Here is a 15756-nt window from a genome sequence, read left to right on the forward strand (position 1 = left end):
GTGGGCAAGGAGCTAGTGTAATAGTGAAGAGTTTTAACAAAGACAGAATGAAAGAGAACCTTCAAATTTTGGATTGGGAACTAAGCAATGAAGAAATTGCTAGGATTCAAGAGATTCCTCAATGTAGGGGATACAAAGCTGAAGAATTTGTTCATCCAGATGGACCATACAAATCCATTCATGAGTTCTGGGATGGTGAACTATAAATGTTATTGCTAATCATTTTGTTTTGCAGTCTTTCATTGCTTACAGAGGTGTTAAGGAAAACCAAAATAAATTCAAACCACTTTTTATTATTTGCTATTATGAAATCAGGCTGTCAATTAATCTCTGCCCGAGTATGTCACATTCTCTTTGAAAATATTTCTTTTGTGCTGAGAGTTTATAGAAAACAGCTTTTCTATCCCACAAAGATGTAAGAACTGCATACACAATACAACCTACCCTCCCCAGGCCCCAGTTGGTAGGGCTATGAGAAGGTCAGATCATGTGGGCATGACTCATATATTTGTGATTGTTCCTTCGGTATTTACATGTCAGAGATCTCAATGGACTAACAATGTTTGTTAAAGAACTAAGATTTCTTGTTGCTTATTAACATAGATACACCTTCTGTGTTTTTCTGTGTTTAGAGATACCTTGATTGTATAATATGCTGTCACTTGCTATTAAGATGCATGAACAGTTACAAAAATGTAAGGAAAAAAATGAGAAAACTGCTAAAATGGAAACCAGGAATACCAGATAGCAGCAAGTCCACTCTGGTCTCCGGCTTCATTCAAATTCAGCCCCTTTCTCTTGTTCCTGTACTGTTGTCACCATGACCAACTTTTGCATTAAAACCATACAAAGTTAAGTCCTCATCACAGATACATAAAGCACAGGGGTTAAAGACTTAACATGCCAGTGACAAACTGAAGAAAGTGCTAGAATGAAAACCCGGAAAACTCGTGTTGCTTTGCTTTGTATCGGAATAGGCAACAATTCTCCTGTAATGGCTGCAAGATACAATGCAGAAAAGAACTCCAACATCAAAATATACTTTTTTTTTTGGAAACTGGTAATATTTCCAACATCAAAATATACTGAAGCATACATCAATGCTCTTCACTAAAAATAATGGGTACGAGAGATCGTGTGATTTATACAAAATAATCACAGTACATAGTGTACCCATGCTCTAGACAACATATAATGCCCCTCCATTTGACTCTGTTTATAATACAGATACCTTCCCCCAACATCTTCAAAAATCAACCTCTAGTAATATATTTAACAAGCTAATCTAATCACCAACTAATATCAATATGCTAGTAACTACTCTACCTCCTACAACAACAATATGGTATAAGCATGACCTTGGCCTCTTCTTCCCGACCTATTTAGTGTTCCACCTCAAGTACATGTCCTCAGTCAGCTACAAGAAAAGGTCAGCAGGAAGTTTGTCAAATCTTAGTTATAGGAACTTCTGAGCGTTCAGAACTCAGACGAACACTATTTTGTGTTAATCGCCACAACATAAGGCCCGTTTATTCTCTTCAATCTTTTGCCATAGACAGAGCATCTGTCTAGGGCTTTGGTAATGTGCAATAACATAACCATCCCTGCAACCTTCATTAAAAATCCTCTCTTCCTTTTCATACTTCACTTGCAACCTGTTTTTCTTCATTTCCGAAATCCAGATGCCCATAGCAACATCTTCCAGCTTAAACATCTGCATTAGCAAGGAACTTGTGACATTTAGAATTAAATTGGAGAAACAGGAACTGAGTTACTGAATGATAAATTTTCACATGTAAACTTCACTCACTTGAATGACAGTTGAATAAGTAGAGGGCAAAGGTTCACTTACCTTTAGGCGACCTTCTCTCTGTTTTGAGCTGATCGTTTTTGCTATATCGCTGGAGACGACATAACCGGGCCCATGTGCCCAAGGAGGGTAAGTTTCTTCAGGCCATTCCTATACATCAAAAAAGAATAAGATTGAAAACACACATATGAAACTGGAGATGAAGTATGTGTTATTTCATTTCATGAACAAATTAGTGACAATTGGAGTTGTTGCTACTACAGATTCCCTTTCCTCATTGCTGACTACTGAAATAGAGTAAGAACTGAAATCTACAATGCAATCTGATATAAATGACGGAGATGTTCACCTCTGGACTGATAAACCACTTGCTATCGGGGCTCCTATGAGGTTGAGAATCCGCGTTAATAAGACCATATAGCAATCCACGACTCGTGTTAACCCTCTCCATAGAAGATAAGATTTCATCCACTCGAACAAATGCATCATCATCTGTCTTCATGACAAACTTTGCAGAAACAACCTCTGTCTGTCCAATAGACTATGTCAACAAGGGTGCACGAGATACCCCATGAGTTATGAAGAGACAGGATTTTACCCCAAAAACACAGATGGCAATGGTCTTCCAACTGATAAGACTGTAGTAATCAACAAAGGGCATCAGCTGGATATCTCTATATGTCCTAGCCTCATTCCAGAGCTCTTCATTCACCATTTGATTTTTATGCTACAGCAGATGCACAACAAACTTCTTGTCAAATAAAGTTTCACTTACTAAAATCCAATATGTGACTTCTAATGAGCAGCATAAAATGGAACTACGGCACTTGAAACCCAAGACCCAAGATCCAGTAGTAAGAATCAGATAAGAATAAACATTGACTACTATACTATCTTAAAACCAATGGCAGTTTCACATTATGGAGAACAAAGGAAAGAATCACTCACCAAGCCAACAAAAAACCGCACTGCAGCTTGTCCAGACCGCACTGCATCATATTGCATCCACGTTCTACGGACAGCCATTCTGCGTTTAAAATTATTTGCGGTAGAAAATACACCAATAAAGAGATCTAGTCTTTTTCGTAGAGGAAGAGGAGCTGCTTTTAAAGCTTCCAAGTCATTAATATGCTCTGAATCCTCTGATGTTGGTAAACCACTTGCGACAACAGAAGTTAACTTTATGTCTCCCGATATCCTCACTTCACTTATGAGCCACGGTTCCAAAGTCTGATAAGATATACATCCAAATTAAAGGAGATTCCAGCGAAACAGATAACCATTATTATGATGCAGCAATAACCATCATAAAACTCTGAGGAACAAAGAGGAGAAAATGAAAAATTGGGGAAAAGATTACTTCACGAAAAGCAAAAGATGTTATGTGTCTTCCATCAACTGTCATTTGAATTCCTTCGGATCCTACTCTAAGAGTGGCAACTGAGAGATATCCTTGCTTGAAAGGAAAATATTTTCTTGATTTAGCCCCATCTTGAACCATGCTAGATTTATTTGTTGCTATGACGTGCCGAGCAGCCATGATATTGCCCACCATCTCATTGCATTGGTCCAATTCATCCACTGAAAAAAAGGTAAATAAGTAATAATGCAATGATCACAGGGTGAACAAGTGAGAACAGCAATGAACACTGAAAAAGATAAAAGAAGGGGGCAAAAACAGAAAAGGGAAATCTAATCAAGACATCAACCGGAGAATATTATGATGAAACCATACAAATTACCAGTCATATAATCCTGTTATATTTCTTGATAGAAAATGGAGGATGAGGTGGTGTAATTTTAGAAATTATCTCGATCTCTGGGAAAAAGACCAACCAGCTTTCAACAAATTGGATAAAAGGTTTACAGCAAACCTCCAATGGCTTATGCAGCAATGGAAAAATAAATTAGTATGTAGGTTAACAAGAGGAGACAAGATTTTATTATCAATATCAACAGGAAAGAGACAACGAAAGAACGTATTATGCAGGGAAGACTATATGAAAATGAAGGTAGGAAATACGTTTTGTTTCCCGATAAGGAATAAAAATAGGAAATCATATATATTTAAAACAGCAAAATTTTCCAAGAAATATAAGAATTTAGATAGAACAGGTTTAAATAGAACAGGCTAACTTCGGAATGTTAAGTATAATATCAGCACACAAATAAAATTCCCAAACATTTGCAGCATCTAGACCTCAAACAGGTGACATCGACTTCAACGATAATAATTTTATTTCCAAAAATGGCATGCCCAACATCAAAATTGAGCACACGGGAGGATGCAGCATCACTTCTGGCGCATGAAAAGTTCAAATAGATTGAAAGAAATGCTAAAAACTGAAGCAACAGAGCTTGAACATAATAGATTGAAAGAAATGCTAGAAACTGAAGCAACAAAGCTTGAACATCTACTTTAAGGAATGAGCTTCCTTATGTGAAGAGGGGAAAATAAACCAATTACCTTTCTTACTCTTTTCATCCAATGGTAACGGACAGCGCTCTTCTTCACCCCAGTCATGTGCAATAGTCCAGGTGTTTTGTACAATTACGGGATCCTCGGTTACTTTATCACCATGGAGCCTAACATTGTAGTGCAGAATAATAGGAGGATCTGGTTCACCTGGTAGTGGTTCACCAGTCAAATCTATCCGAAAATTACCAAGAAGACCATTTGGAATGCCAATTATTGTGATGGAAGAACCCTGAGTCAGGCCACAAGGAAGCCGAAACCTAAAGCCGCTAGAATCAAATTCTGTAGCATTGGTTTTGCTAAGAAAATGAGGACATTGTTTCTGTTTCCCTGCCTTAATCGAACTATCATTTGTATCGAGTTTTTCCCTCTCCACTGCACTCATGAGGTTGTTCCATGCAACAGTGGCTTCCTTAACTGCCTCTATAGCATTAGGTAAAACTAGATCATGAGTAGCTAACCTTTTCAATTGATACCATGTAAACAAATTTTGCTGCTCCTGAGCTGATAGGTTCCTCTTAATAAAGAGATCAGAGACAACAATTTCAGCAGATATTACTTGAGTAATCTTTTCTGGATGGTGAGCTGCGGGTGGAGCCATAGAATTTATCCATTCAAGAGGATTTGTCATATTGAAGTAGAGAGAACTCGTAATATAGCTTTCCTTGACAGGTTTCCTCATCACACAGTATCCCAAGACCAAAAACATCAACACGGATGTAGTTAAAACACCACCGTACCATTTCTTCATTTCTGTTGTCAATACAACTATTAAATCATTTAGAACTTAGTTCAACGAATGCCAGACTAGATGAGCCCCAAGAATCAACAGAACAGCAGCACCTACACAGTATACCCAGATATGTCACAGAACAATAGCAGGTGCAACAGTATACCTAGATGTGCCAAATGCTAAACAATTCAATAGCTTATCTCATGTGAGTCCAGATTCCATTGCTGAATCAGCTTAGGTTACTTGAAAACACCAAATAAGGCACACACTATTACATTGTTCCCCGGATAGGAGACCAAAAATCAATGGCAGGTGAAATGAAAAAATGCCAAAATATGAGATTGGAGATTCATGCACACTGCCCAAGAAAAACGTCGAACCTAGTTGACTTCCTGGCGGATGATCAAGTTGGGACACGTTCTTGAACATCAAAAGATGTAGTTTTCCAAGAATGAACTAAACACTTAAAAGACTTGTGCTTTAATATAAGTCCCTTTACAGTAGATAACAGATTAAACGGTGGAAAATGGTTCTGAATAAAGGACCAAAGTGCTCCAAAGGAAAGATGACAACCGTTTTTCTTTAAATTGTAAATGGAAAGATGATAACTTGAATGCAGAAGAGTATGTTCCAAGCTATACGTTGAAATAGAAAGGGCAGCAACCAAGTAGCGGTGTCTAAATTTCAGATAACTTGGAGAAGTTTCAGTTATTCAGTAGTACTTTAATATCAAAAACAAGAAAAACAACGAAGTCTGTCAAACACCCTAAGGCCCCGCAAGTCAAGAGAGAAGATTCAAAGATTATACATAAAGACAAATGGATCATACCTGTCCCAATTTGATATATGAAGATGGTAATGTTATCTTTTCTACCTGATTTTCCTAGATCGGAAAATAAAGGGAAAAGGTGGCTCCCAAAACGTCTATAAACCTGCGGTTTGACCATCCTAATTAATTTCTGGTTCCCTTTCTGACTGTTGTTAAATTTTATTAACAGGATCAGGACAAGCAAAAACAAGAAAGAAAAATTTGCAGCTGCCAGGATCATGTACCGGTGTAAAGAAACATTGAAGGCGATCAGGAATAGGAATAGTATAAAACTTTATTTAAAGCATATCAAGAGCTGAAAATGCTCTAAATAAACATCCAAAGTAAAAATTGCAGATAACAGAGTGGAAATTTTAATAGATAATAACAACTACGTGCTAATAAAAATATGATGGTACTAGTTTCTTGCCACATCTTCTGAGAAAATTAAATGCTCATAAACTATTTCCAAGATTTTAGACACTCAAATGCTATATTAAATTCTGCTTACTCTTCAATATACAATTAGTATTTTAAACTAAGATGTGCCACTGAAGCCAACACCTGAAGTTACAGAATAAACAATTAACATAACTGACAAAAACAATTAGATCAGCACAATGCACAAGAAAATTCAGGAATCAACTTCCAGTCTCCTCTAATTCTCAACTACAGATCTCAATCTCAACTTCAAACACAACACCAAAGAGAAAAAACAGTGCAAATACCTAAGCTAAAGACAATCAAAACTGGAAAAAGTGTGTATATGAGCACCAAAATTGGGAAAAACAAAAGGAAACTTACTTAATCATACTCATAGTCTTACATTTCCGACGCCACTGCAGTCTGCAAATTCACCCTAGTCGAGCAACTAATCCTAGAGTGCAGTGGTTTCCACAAATTAAAAACCCAATGCACAAATCGACCGGCTTAAAACTGAAAGCTAAACAGAAGCAATTTCCAATTAGAACTCAAACTGTTCAAATATCAACCAACACTTTCTACTTCCAAAAGGCGATATAAAACAAACAAAGCATACATTTTTGTAGTGAAGTTAAGAAATGGAAGAAATATACAAAATGCACAGATCAAAGAGCTTGAAACTGAAAAACTAAGCAGCAAAACCAACAAATGGAAAAAATCACGCACAATTTTTGAAAAATCACACTTGCATCCAAACTTCAAACTCTGAAAACCGAGAAAAAAGAAGCGTAGTTCGAGTGTATTCCCGAAATGTACAGATCGAACTGAAAAGTAAGCAGCAAAATCCACAGTTACAATTTTGTACAGTCAAAATCGAGTCAAAAATTGTAAGCTAACCACATAGCGAAAATCAAAGTCAGCAAACATTTTCTACAGTCAAAACTGAGTATTCCGGAAATGTACTGAACGAACTGAAAAGTAAGCAGCAAAAACCCACCGTAACGAAGAAAATTCCAGTCAAAAATTGTAAGCAATCATACTGCTAAAATGAAGGGAAAAAAACTGTACCTAGAGAGTGGTGAGAATGATTATGCCGAAGAGAACTTTTTTTAGACGAGCAAAACCTGAAATATCAAACTTTAAAGCACTTAAACTCATACTACCAAGAAAAACGAAGCAAATGTACAGATCCAACTGGTTAAAAATGAAAAAATAGCAGCAAAATCCACAGTAACAAAGAGAGTTCCCGTATAAAAAATTGAACACTCAAACTGCTAAAATCAAACTCCACCAACATTTTCTACTATCATAAAGGAATAACCAAAGCATAAGTTCGATAGTATTCCGTAAAATTTACAGATCCTACTGCACAAAACTGGAAAAAAAAATACTCCAGCAAAATCCACAGTAACACAGGAAAAATCCAGTCAGAAAATCCGAACAGAGTTAAGTTACTCATATCTGTTGCTAGTGCAAGGTTGCAGTTATCCCGTAGACTTAGTTAATATGCGCGAAAACTGAGCCAAACACTACCATTTATAATTGAAAAACAGTTACAAAGGACAATATTAGTAAAAAAAATGTGAGCAATCACACTGCTCAAAATCAAACACTCATAATTTTCCCGTACCTAGAGAGTGATGAGAATGATTATGGTTAGGGAGAAATTTGTTGAAGAAACACTTGGGATTTTGTATGGAAATGTGAAAGAGTTAAAGCAAAGCAAAGCAAAAGCAAAGAAAAAAATAAAAAGTGACAGAGAAGGAACACAGAGAAATAGAAAGATTTGTATATATGGGCCCGTTTGCTGCGTTTAGCGGTCCTTGTCGCTTACTACATTACGCCTAACTAAGGAAAACTTGCAAACGGAAGAAGGGAGAAATTGACTTGATTAGTTAATTAATGAGGAGGGAAAATACATTTATATTAATAGGTTGATTAATTAAAATTTAATATTGGAGGGAAAATACACATTAATTATACTCCCTCCGTTTTAATTCCTTTTTCTGGAAAAATAACAGTTTTATTAATTACGGTTTCAACTTTGTTTTATTAAAAATACGAAAAAAAGTTAAAATTATTCTTGAATTATTTGAAATGAAACAAAAAATATAATTTTATTAATCATTTTGCCACGGTGGATGCTGACGTGGATTAGTCATGTAGTGTTTTTTTTCATGTGATATGTTTGGTGGTACTCCGTTAAAGTGAGGAATATTTGTGTACCAAAAAACAAATATGGAATATTTTTGAGTCAAAAATAAATAGAGATATTTTGCTTCATTTCGAATAATTAAGGAGTAGGTTTGACCCTGATTTGCTAAAAAAAAAAAAAATACTCTCTTCGTTTTAATTTATTTGATTGATTCTCTCTATTCCATTTTACTTGGCTCTTATAATAAAAATACATGTTTTAATTTACTTATTCATTTCACTAATCAAGAGAGCTTTTTATTACTTCCTTTTTGTTATAAAACAATAAGAAACAAGAAGAAGAGTAGAGTGAATAGAGAGAGTGATTCTTATTTCTTCTCTTGAGAGATAATTTACAATGAAGAAAGTCTTTTATTTATAGGGAAAATTTGCTCCTAGTTTCACATTAAAAGACAAATACATCAAATCCTGATAGACATCAAATAGATCTTGATAGACATTCACTATAATTGATATATATCATAACACTCCCCCTTGAATATCTAACAATACGCATATAGGTTGCCTCATTAAAAACCTTATAAGGAAAACCCAGTGGGACAAAACCTCGTAAGGAAAATAGAGTACAGCGCGTATTAACTCCCCCTAATAAGAACATCCTTAAATCTTTGCATTCGGATCTTAGGCACCATCTTCTTGAAAGTTGCAGTTGGAAGAGACTTGGTGAATAAATCCGCCACATTGTCACTTGAACGAATTTGTTATACGTCAATATCACTATTCTTTTGGAGCTCATGTGTATAGAAGAGCTTTGGCGAAATGTGCTTCGTTCAATCTCTTTTTATGAATCCACCTTTCAGTTGTGCTATGCATGCTGCATTATCTTCATATAAAATTGTGGATACTTTGTCACATTTCAAGCCACATTTTTCTCGAATGAGATGTATTATGGACCTCAACCACACACGCTCTCGGCTTGCTTCATGAATAGCTATAATCTCAGCGTGATTCGATGAAATGGCTACAATAGACTGCTTTGTTGATCTCCAAGATATGGCAGTACCCCCACATATGAATACATAACCTGTTTGAGATCGAACTTTATGCGGGTCAGATAAGTACCCAGCATCAGCATAACCAATAAGATCGAAACTGCAATCTTTAGAATAAAATAAACCCATATCGGTAGTCCCTTTTAGATACCGTAATATGTGTTTGATCCCATTCCAATGTCTCCTAGTAGGAGCAGTACTATACCTTACTAGCAAATTTACTAAAAAGGCAATATCAGGCCTTGTAGTATTTGCAAGATATATTAGTGTACCAATTGCACTTAGATGTGGTATTTCAGGATCAAGGAGTTCCTTATTCTTTTCTTAAAGTCGGAATGGATCCTTATTCACATCAAGTGATCGAACAATCATCGGAGTACTTAATAGATGTGCTCCATCCATATAGAATCGTTTCAATACCTTTTCTGCGTAGGCAGATGGATGGACAAAGATATCATTTGTCAAATGCTCAATTTGCAAACCAAGGCATAACCTTGTCTTTCCGAGATCTTTCATCTCAAATTCTTTCTTTAGGTAATCAATTACCTTTTGAAGATCTATTGGCATTCCAATAAGATTTATGTCATCAACATAGACAGCAAGTGTAACAAACTCCGATGTTATTTTCTTTATGAAAACACATGGGCAAATTTTATCATTCGTATAACCTTCTTTAGATAAATATTCACTAAGACAGTTATACCACATGCGTCCACATTGCTTCAAACCATACAATGATCTTTGCAATCTAATGGAATACATTTCTCGAGGCTTTGAACTATATACTTTCGGATTTTTAAATCCTTCGAGAATTTTTATGTATATCTCATTATCAAGTGATCCATATTGATGGGCTGTTACCATATCCATCAAATGCATTTCAAGTCTCTCATGGATAGTGAAACTAATAAGATAACGCAATGTTATTGCGTCCTTAACTGGTGAATATGTCTCATTATAATCGACACAGGCCGTTGTGAAAATCCTTATGCAACAAGGCGTGCTTTATACCTTTGTATTTCATTTTTCTCGTTTCTTTTTCGCATAAAGACCCATTTATAGCCAACAAGCTTAACACCATTAGGTGTTTGAGTTATAGGTCCAAGAATTTCACATTTGGCAAGTGAATTCAATTCAGATTGAATTGCTTCTTGCCATTTTGTCAAGTCATTCTTTGTCGACATTCTATGACAGATCGAGGTTCAAGATCCTCTCTATCTTGTATGATTTTTGTTGCAATATTATATGCAAAGACATGATCCACTACTATTTTAGATCGATTCAAATTAGTTTCAACATCACTTGAATTTATGGATAGTTCCTCATTTTCTTAAGTCTCAAGCTCATTGATTCCTTTAGGAATATCAACATTGCTCAATCTTGAGCTTCTATATGAGGATCTTTCGTAGTGTCATCTTGACCATTTATTTTTCTTTTCTAAGATTTCGACCCTTAGAACCTAATGGTCTGCCACGCTTCAAGCATGCTTTAGATTCATTAGCTATGACACTAGTGGATGGTCCTTTCGAGACATCAATTCTAATTGGGACATTCTCTGCAGGAATATGTGATTTGGTGATCCTTTTCAAATCGTAAATACGTCTGGCATTTGATTTGCAATTTTCTGCAATGAACAATGTTTTGTACTTTTTGCTCACAAATAGAAACACGTGGATCAAGATGAGATAGTGATGATTTTTTCACAAAATTTCTCTTTTGATATCACTATCTTCTCCCCCTAATTTTGGAAAACTATCTCATCAAACCGACAATCTGCAAATCGAGAAGTGAACATATCCCTCATTAATGATTCAAGATAGCGAATAATGGAGGATGATTCAAACCCAACATAAATTTCTAATCTTCTTTGGGGGCCCATCTTGGTGCGGTTAAGTGATGCTATAGGCACATATAAACCGCACCCAAAAAATTTCAAATGAGATATATTAGGCTCTTGACCCAAGACCAATTGCAATGGAGAAAATTTATGATAATTTGTCGGTCTAAGATGAACAAGTGTTGCAGCATGCAAAATTGCATGGCCCCAAATAGAAGTGGGCAACTTAGTTTTCATAAGCAATGGTCTTGCTATCAACTGCAGACGTTTAATTAATGACTCATCAATACCATTTTAAGTGTAAACATGGGTTACAAGATGTTCCACTCTTATCCTAATCGATAAGCAATAGTCATTAAATGCTTGGGATGAAAATTCTGCAGCATTATCAAGGCGAATAGACTTAATTTGATTATCGAGAAATTGTGCCCGTAATCGTATTATTTGTGCCAATAATTTTGCAAATACTAAGTTAAGAGATGACAAAAGGCACACATGAGACCATCTAAATGAAGCATCTATTAGGACCATAAAGTATCTAAATGGCCCACTAGGTGGGTGAATGGGTCCACAAATATCCCCATGTATGCGTTCCAAGAATGCGGGGGATTCAATCCCAACTTTTGTTGGCGATGGCCTTACAATCAGCTTGCCTTGATAACAAACATTGAACGAAAATTCACCATTTGAAAGAACCTTCAAGTTCTTTAATGGATACCCATTTAAATTTTCTATGATTCGTCTCATCATTATTGATCCTAGATGTCCCAGAAGATCATGCCAAAGTACAAAAGTATTGGAATCGGTAAACTTTTGTTTTACTATAGAATGTGTCTCAATTGCGCAAATCTTTGTCCAATACAGGCCAGAAGATAAAGCAGGGAACTTTTAAATAACATATGTCTGCCCAGAGACATTCTTGGTGATACCAAGATATTCAAGATGCATCTCATCAATTGTCTTGATATGATAACCATTTTCACGGATATCTTTAAAACTCATCAAGTTTCTCTGAGACTTAGGAGAAAATATGACATTATTTATGATGAGTTTAGTTCCCTTGGGCAAGATTATAATGACTTTTCCGAAGCCTTCAATTAAATTAGCACTACCAAAAATTGTAGTGATATTAATCTTGCCCATGTATAAATAAGAGAAATATTTATCGTCTTTGAATATCATATGTGTTGTGCCAGAATCAATCAAACATATATCTTCACAATTTGACGACTTACTTTGAAAATTATTCATATCTTCAAATAAAATGACATACACCAAATAAGATATATATTAAATTTTTGTACAAAGTGAAAGTTTATACTATAAAAAATTGTTAATCGACATTACTAAGCAATTAAAAAAATATGTCCAAAAACTATTGAAACAATATAATATTTGATAAGGAATCTAATACATAATATATTATTTATAATTAATAGTATGAAATAGTATCATGCAATACATACAATAATAATATAATATTGTTATATTATATTTTGTCCAGTACGTTAATATGCAAATATAATATTATTATATTATATTTTTGGAACACATATGGATAAGTGATGACTATATGTGAATATTATATTAAAATTGTTAACATGCACAACTAGTATTAATATTAACATGAAAAACTAAAAATATTAACATGCAAAATATTAATATACAATAATGAACACAACAAAAGTTCATGCAAGTTGCACGTATCGTCGTCGTCTTTTTCCTTTTTTTTTATTTAATAATGACGAAATTGAAATTCCATTCCTTCAATAATATAATTGAACTAATCAATACGAATTAAAAACCAATACTCATGCAAACAATTACTTTTACATGATTTTTATTCTCTAGCTCTTATCAACAACAAAAGAAATTAAAACCATTCATTCTTCCATATTTACGGAACCATCACCAATCAAGTGAGCAATCTTTCCTTCTGGGTGCTTGTAAAAGTCTGCTACATCCAAGCATGTGATGTTAACATTATTTTCAGAGAGAAAGTTAGCCTTAGTATTTCTCTCTTTCTTCTTTAGTGATGCTTGATAAAGGTCCACTAAGTGCTTGAGAGCACGACAGTCACGTGAATAGTGTCCTTTTCCACCACATCAGAAACAAGTAATTATTTCACGTTTCTCATTATTTTTCTTTTTGTTAGATGAATGATTAACACTTGGAACAAGGTTTCTTTCTTGGTCATCACGACCACGACCAGGACCGCGACCTTTTCCATACCTAGCATGGTGAGCGTGCATATCATTCACCTTAAGGAATGGTGCAGATCCAATTGGTCGATTCTCGTAATTTTTCATCAACAAATCATTATTTTGTTCAGCCACGAGAAGATGAGAACTCAGTTCAATATACTTCTTGAAATCTTTTTCTCGATATTGCTGCTGTAATAAAACATTCGAGGCATGAAAAGTAGAGAGTGTCTTTCCATCATATCAACATCATTGACCGTCTCTCCACATAGTTTAAATTGAGAAGAAATTCTGAACATGGCAGAATGGTATTCATGGACAGACTTGTAGTCTTGAAATCTTAGATGCATCCACTCATGTCGTGCTTTCGAGAGAATGATCATCTTTAAGTGGTCAAACCTTTATTTTAGGTTATTCCACAATACGAGTGGATCCTTAGTAGTAAGGTACTCAATTTTCAGAATTTCGTCAAGATGATGACACAAGAAAATCATAGTCTTAGCACAATTTTGACTAGATGTTGTATTTTCATTCTTTATGGCGTCTCTAGGACCCATAGCATCTCGGTGGATTTCAACATACAACATCCATGAAATATAGTTCTTGCCCGAACTTTGAAGGGCAACAAACTCACACTTCGTAAGATTATTAACCATAAAAAAAAAGAAAAATAATAATACCTTAGCCTTAGCCTTCAAATTTGAGACGGTAGAATCTCGTACTGATAACGTGTTATAAAACAATAAAGAATAAGAAGAAGAGTAGAGAGACTAGAGAGAGTGATTCTTATTTCTTCTCTTGAGGGATGATTTACAATGAAAGAAGCTCATCTATTTATCGGGGGAATTTGCCCCTAGTTTCACACTATAAAGTGTTAATAGTCAAATTTAAAATTTTAAAATATAATTAATAAAATAAATATTTAATAAAGGGAATCTTTCAAAAAAATAGCAGTATTTTGCTATAAAACTCATCTTCCATAGCCACATTTTACATAATTACCATTTATAGCCGTTGTATTCCATTTATGCCCGTTGTATTTATGAATACAGTCCCTATTTAATTGCGCAAAAAATGAAATTCAATATTTTTATAAAAGAAAAAAATCTCAATCATACTTATCTCGTTGAACTGAATATTTTCTTGCCTAACACCACCATTATCTTTTTTTTTATATTTTTTTATTTTTTGTGTTTTTCCCCTTTTTTCTTCTTCTTCTTTTTTTTTTAAAATTTTTTTACTACTTTTATTTTTTTCGTTTCTTTCTTTTTGTTTTTTTCTTCTTTTCTTTCCTTTTCTTTTCTTCTTTGATTTTTTTATTTTCTTTTTTGTGCTTATTTTTTTTTATTCTATTTTATAATTTTGGTATTTTCGAAAAATATGACTAGTCGAGCACAAGTCATGGATGATAACGTAAATACCACAATTATTTATCGTATGTATAGTTACACCGTTATTTATTTTTTTTGTATTTATTGATACAATTATATTTGTATTTGTATTTTAAAGTTCGCACTTATATTTATATTTTATAGTTCGTATTTGTATTTGTATTTAATAGTTCGCACTTGTATTTGTATTTGTTAATTTACGCCATCATTTATATTTTATATAATTCACATAAAGAACTATTTTGTATTTGTAACTTATAATTGATTGCATATTATATTGGATTATATTTATATTATGGTTTTATTGTGTTTGTATATTTAGATTATACTTGTATTTGTATTCTATTTTCTTCATTACTTTTTGATTTTTAAGAAATTATTTTGTATTTGTTTTTGTAAGTTGATTGCATGTTGTATTTAGTCCTGATTATGTACAATTTATCATTTGTATTTGTATACAAACAAGTAAGTGCATTAATTGTATTTTCGTGATTCTAAAATATATAAATATGTAATGTATCATTTGATACAAATGTACCGTTTTGTATTTGTATATCAAAATTATCATTCATATTGTAAATAAATAAATATCACTCGATACAAATACAATGACAAACAAATGATTTTACAAATACAAATACAATATGCATTTGTATATATTGTATTTGTATAAAAATTAGAGTTGTATTTATTTGTATAAATAAATACAACTAGCATCAATAAATACAAATAAGTATTCGTAGAAAGAAAATCAATTGTTCCTTTTCAATAATTAAAAAATACAAATGATAGTTCACACTTGTATTTTTATGTTATAGTTCACATTTGAATTTGTATTTTATAACTCGCACTTGTATTTGTATGTTATAGT

The 15756-nt window shown here is 33.9% G+C and overlaps 1 protein-coding gene across 16 annotated transcripts; it reads right to left on the reverse strand.

Moving 5' to 3' along the window:
* Positions 1–1020: 1020 nt before the first annotated feature.
* Positions 1021–8047, reverse strand: LOC107847797 (beta-1,3-galactosyltransferase GALT1). 16 transcript variants are annotated; one of them, XM_047399581.1, is made up of 11 exons: positions 7881–8037; positions 7319–7374; positions 6632–6704; positions 5849–5951; positions 4278–5129; positions 3171–3391; positions 2759–3040; positions 2409–2537; positions 2160–2339; positions 1853–1960; positions 1021–1714 (listed from the first exon to the last, which is right to left on the reverse strand). In XM_047399581.1, the coding sequence occupies exons 5-11, from the start codon at positions 5035–5037 to the stop codon at positions 1505–1507; spliced, it is 1890 nt and encodes a 629-aa protein (XP_047255537.1). In that variant the 5' UTR covers positions 5038–5129; positions 5849–5951; positions 6632–6704; positions 7319–7374; positions 7881–8037; the 3' UTR covers positions 1021–1504. The 16 variants fall into 16 exon arrangements, with proteins under 16 accessions (XP_047255537.1, XP_047255539.1, XP_016547775.2 ...); XM_047399583.1 differs by having other exon boundaries at positions 6654–6770; XM_016692289.2 differs by having other exon boundaries at positions 6632–6770.
* Positions 8048–15756: the final 7709 nt, after the last annotated feature.

Source organism: Capsicum annuum, chromosome 11 (assembly GCF_002878395.1).
Source record: "Capsicum annuum cultivar UCD-10X-F1 chromosome 11, UCD10Xv1.1, whole genome shotgun sequence".
Classification (NCBI taxonomy): domain Eukaryota; kingdom Viridiplantae; phylum Streptophyta; class Magnoliopsida; order Solanales; family Solanaceae; genus Capsicum; species Capsicum annuum.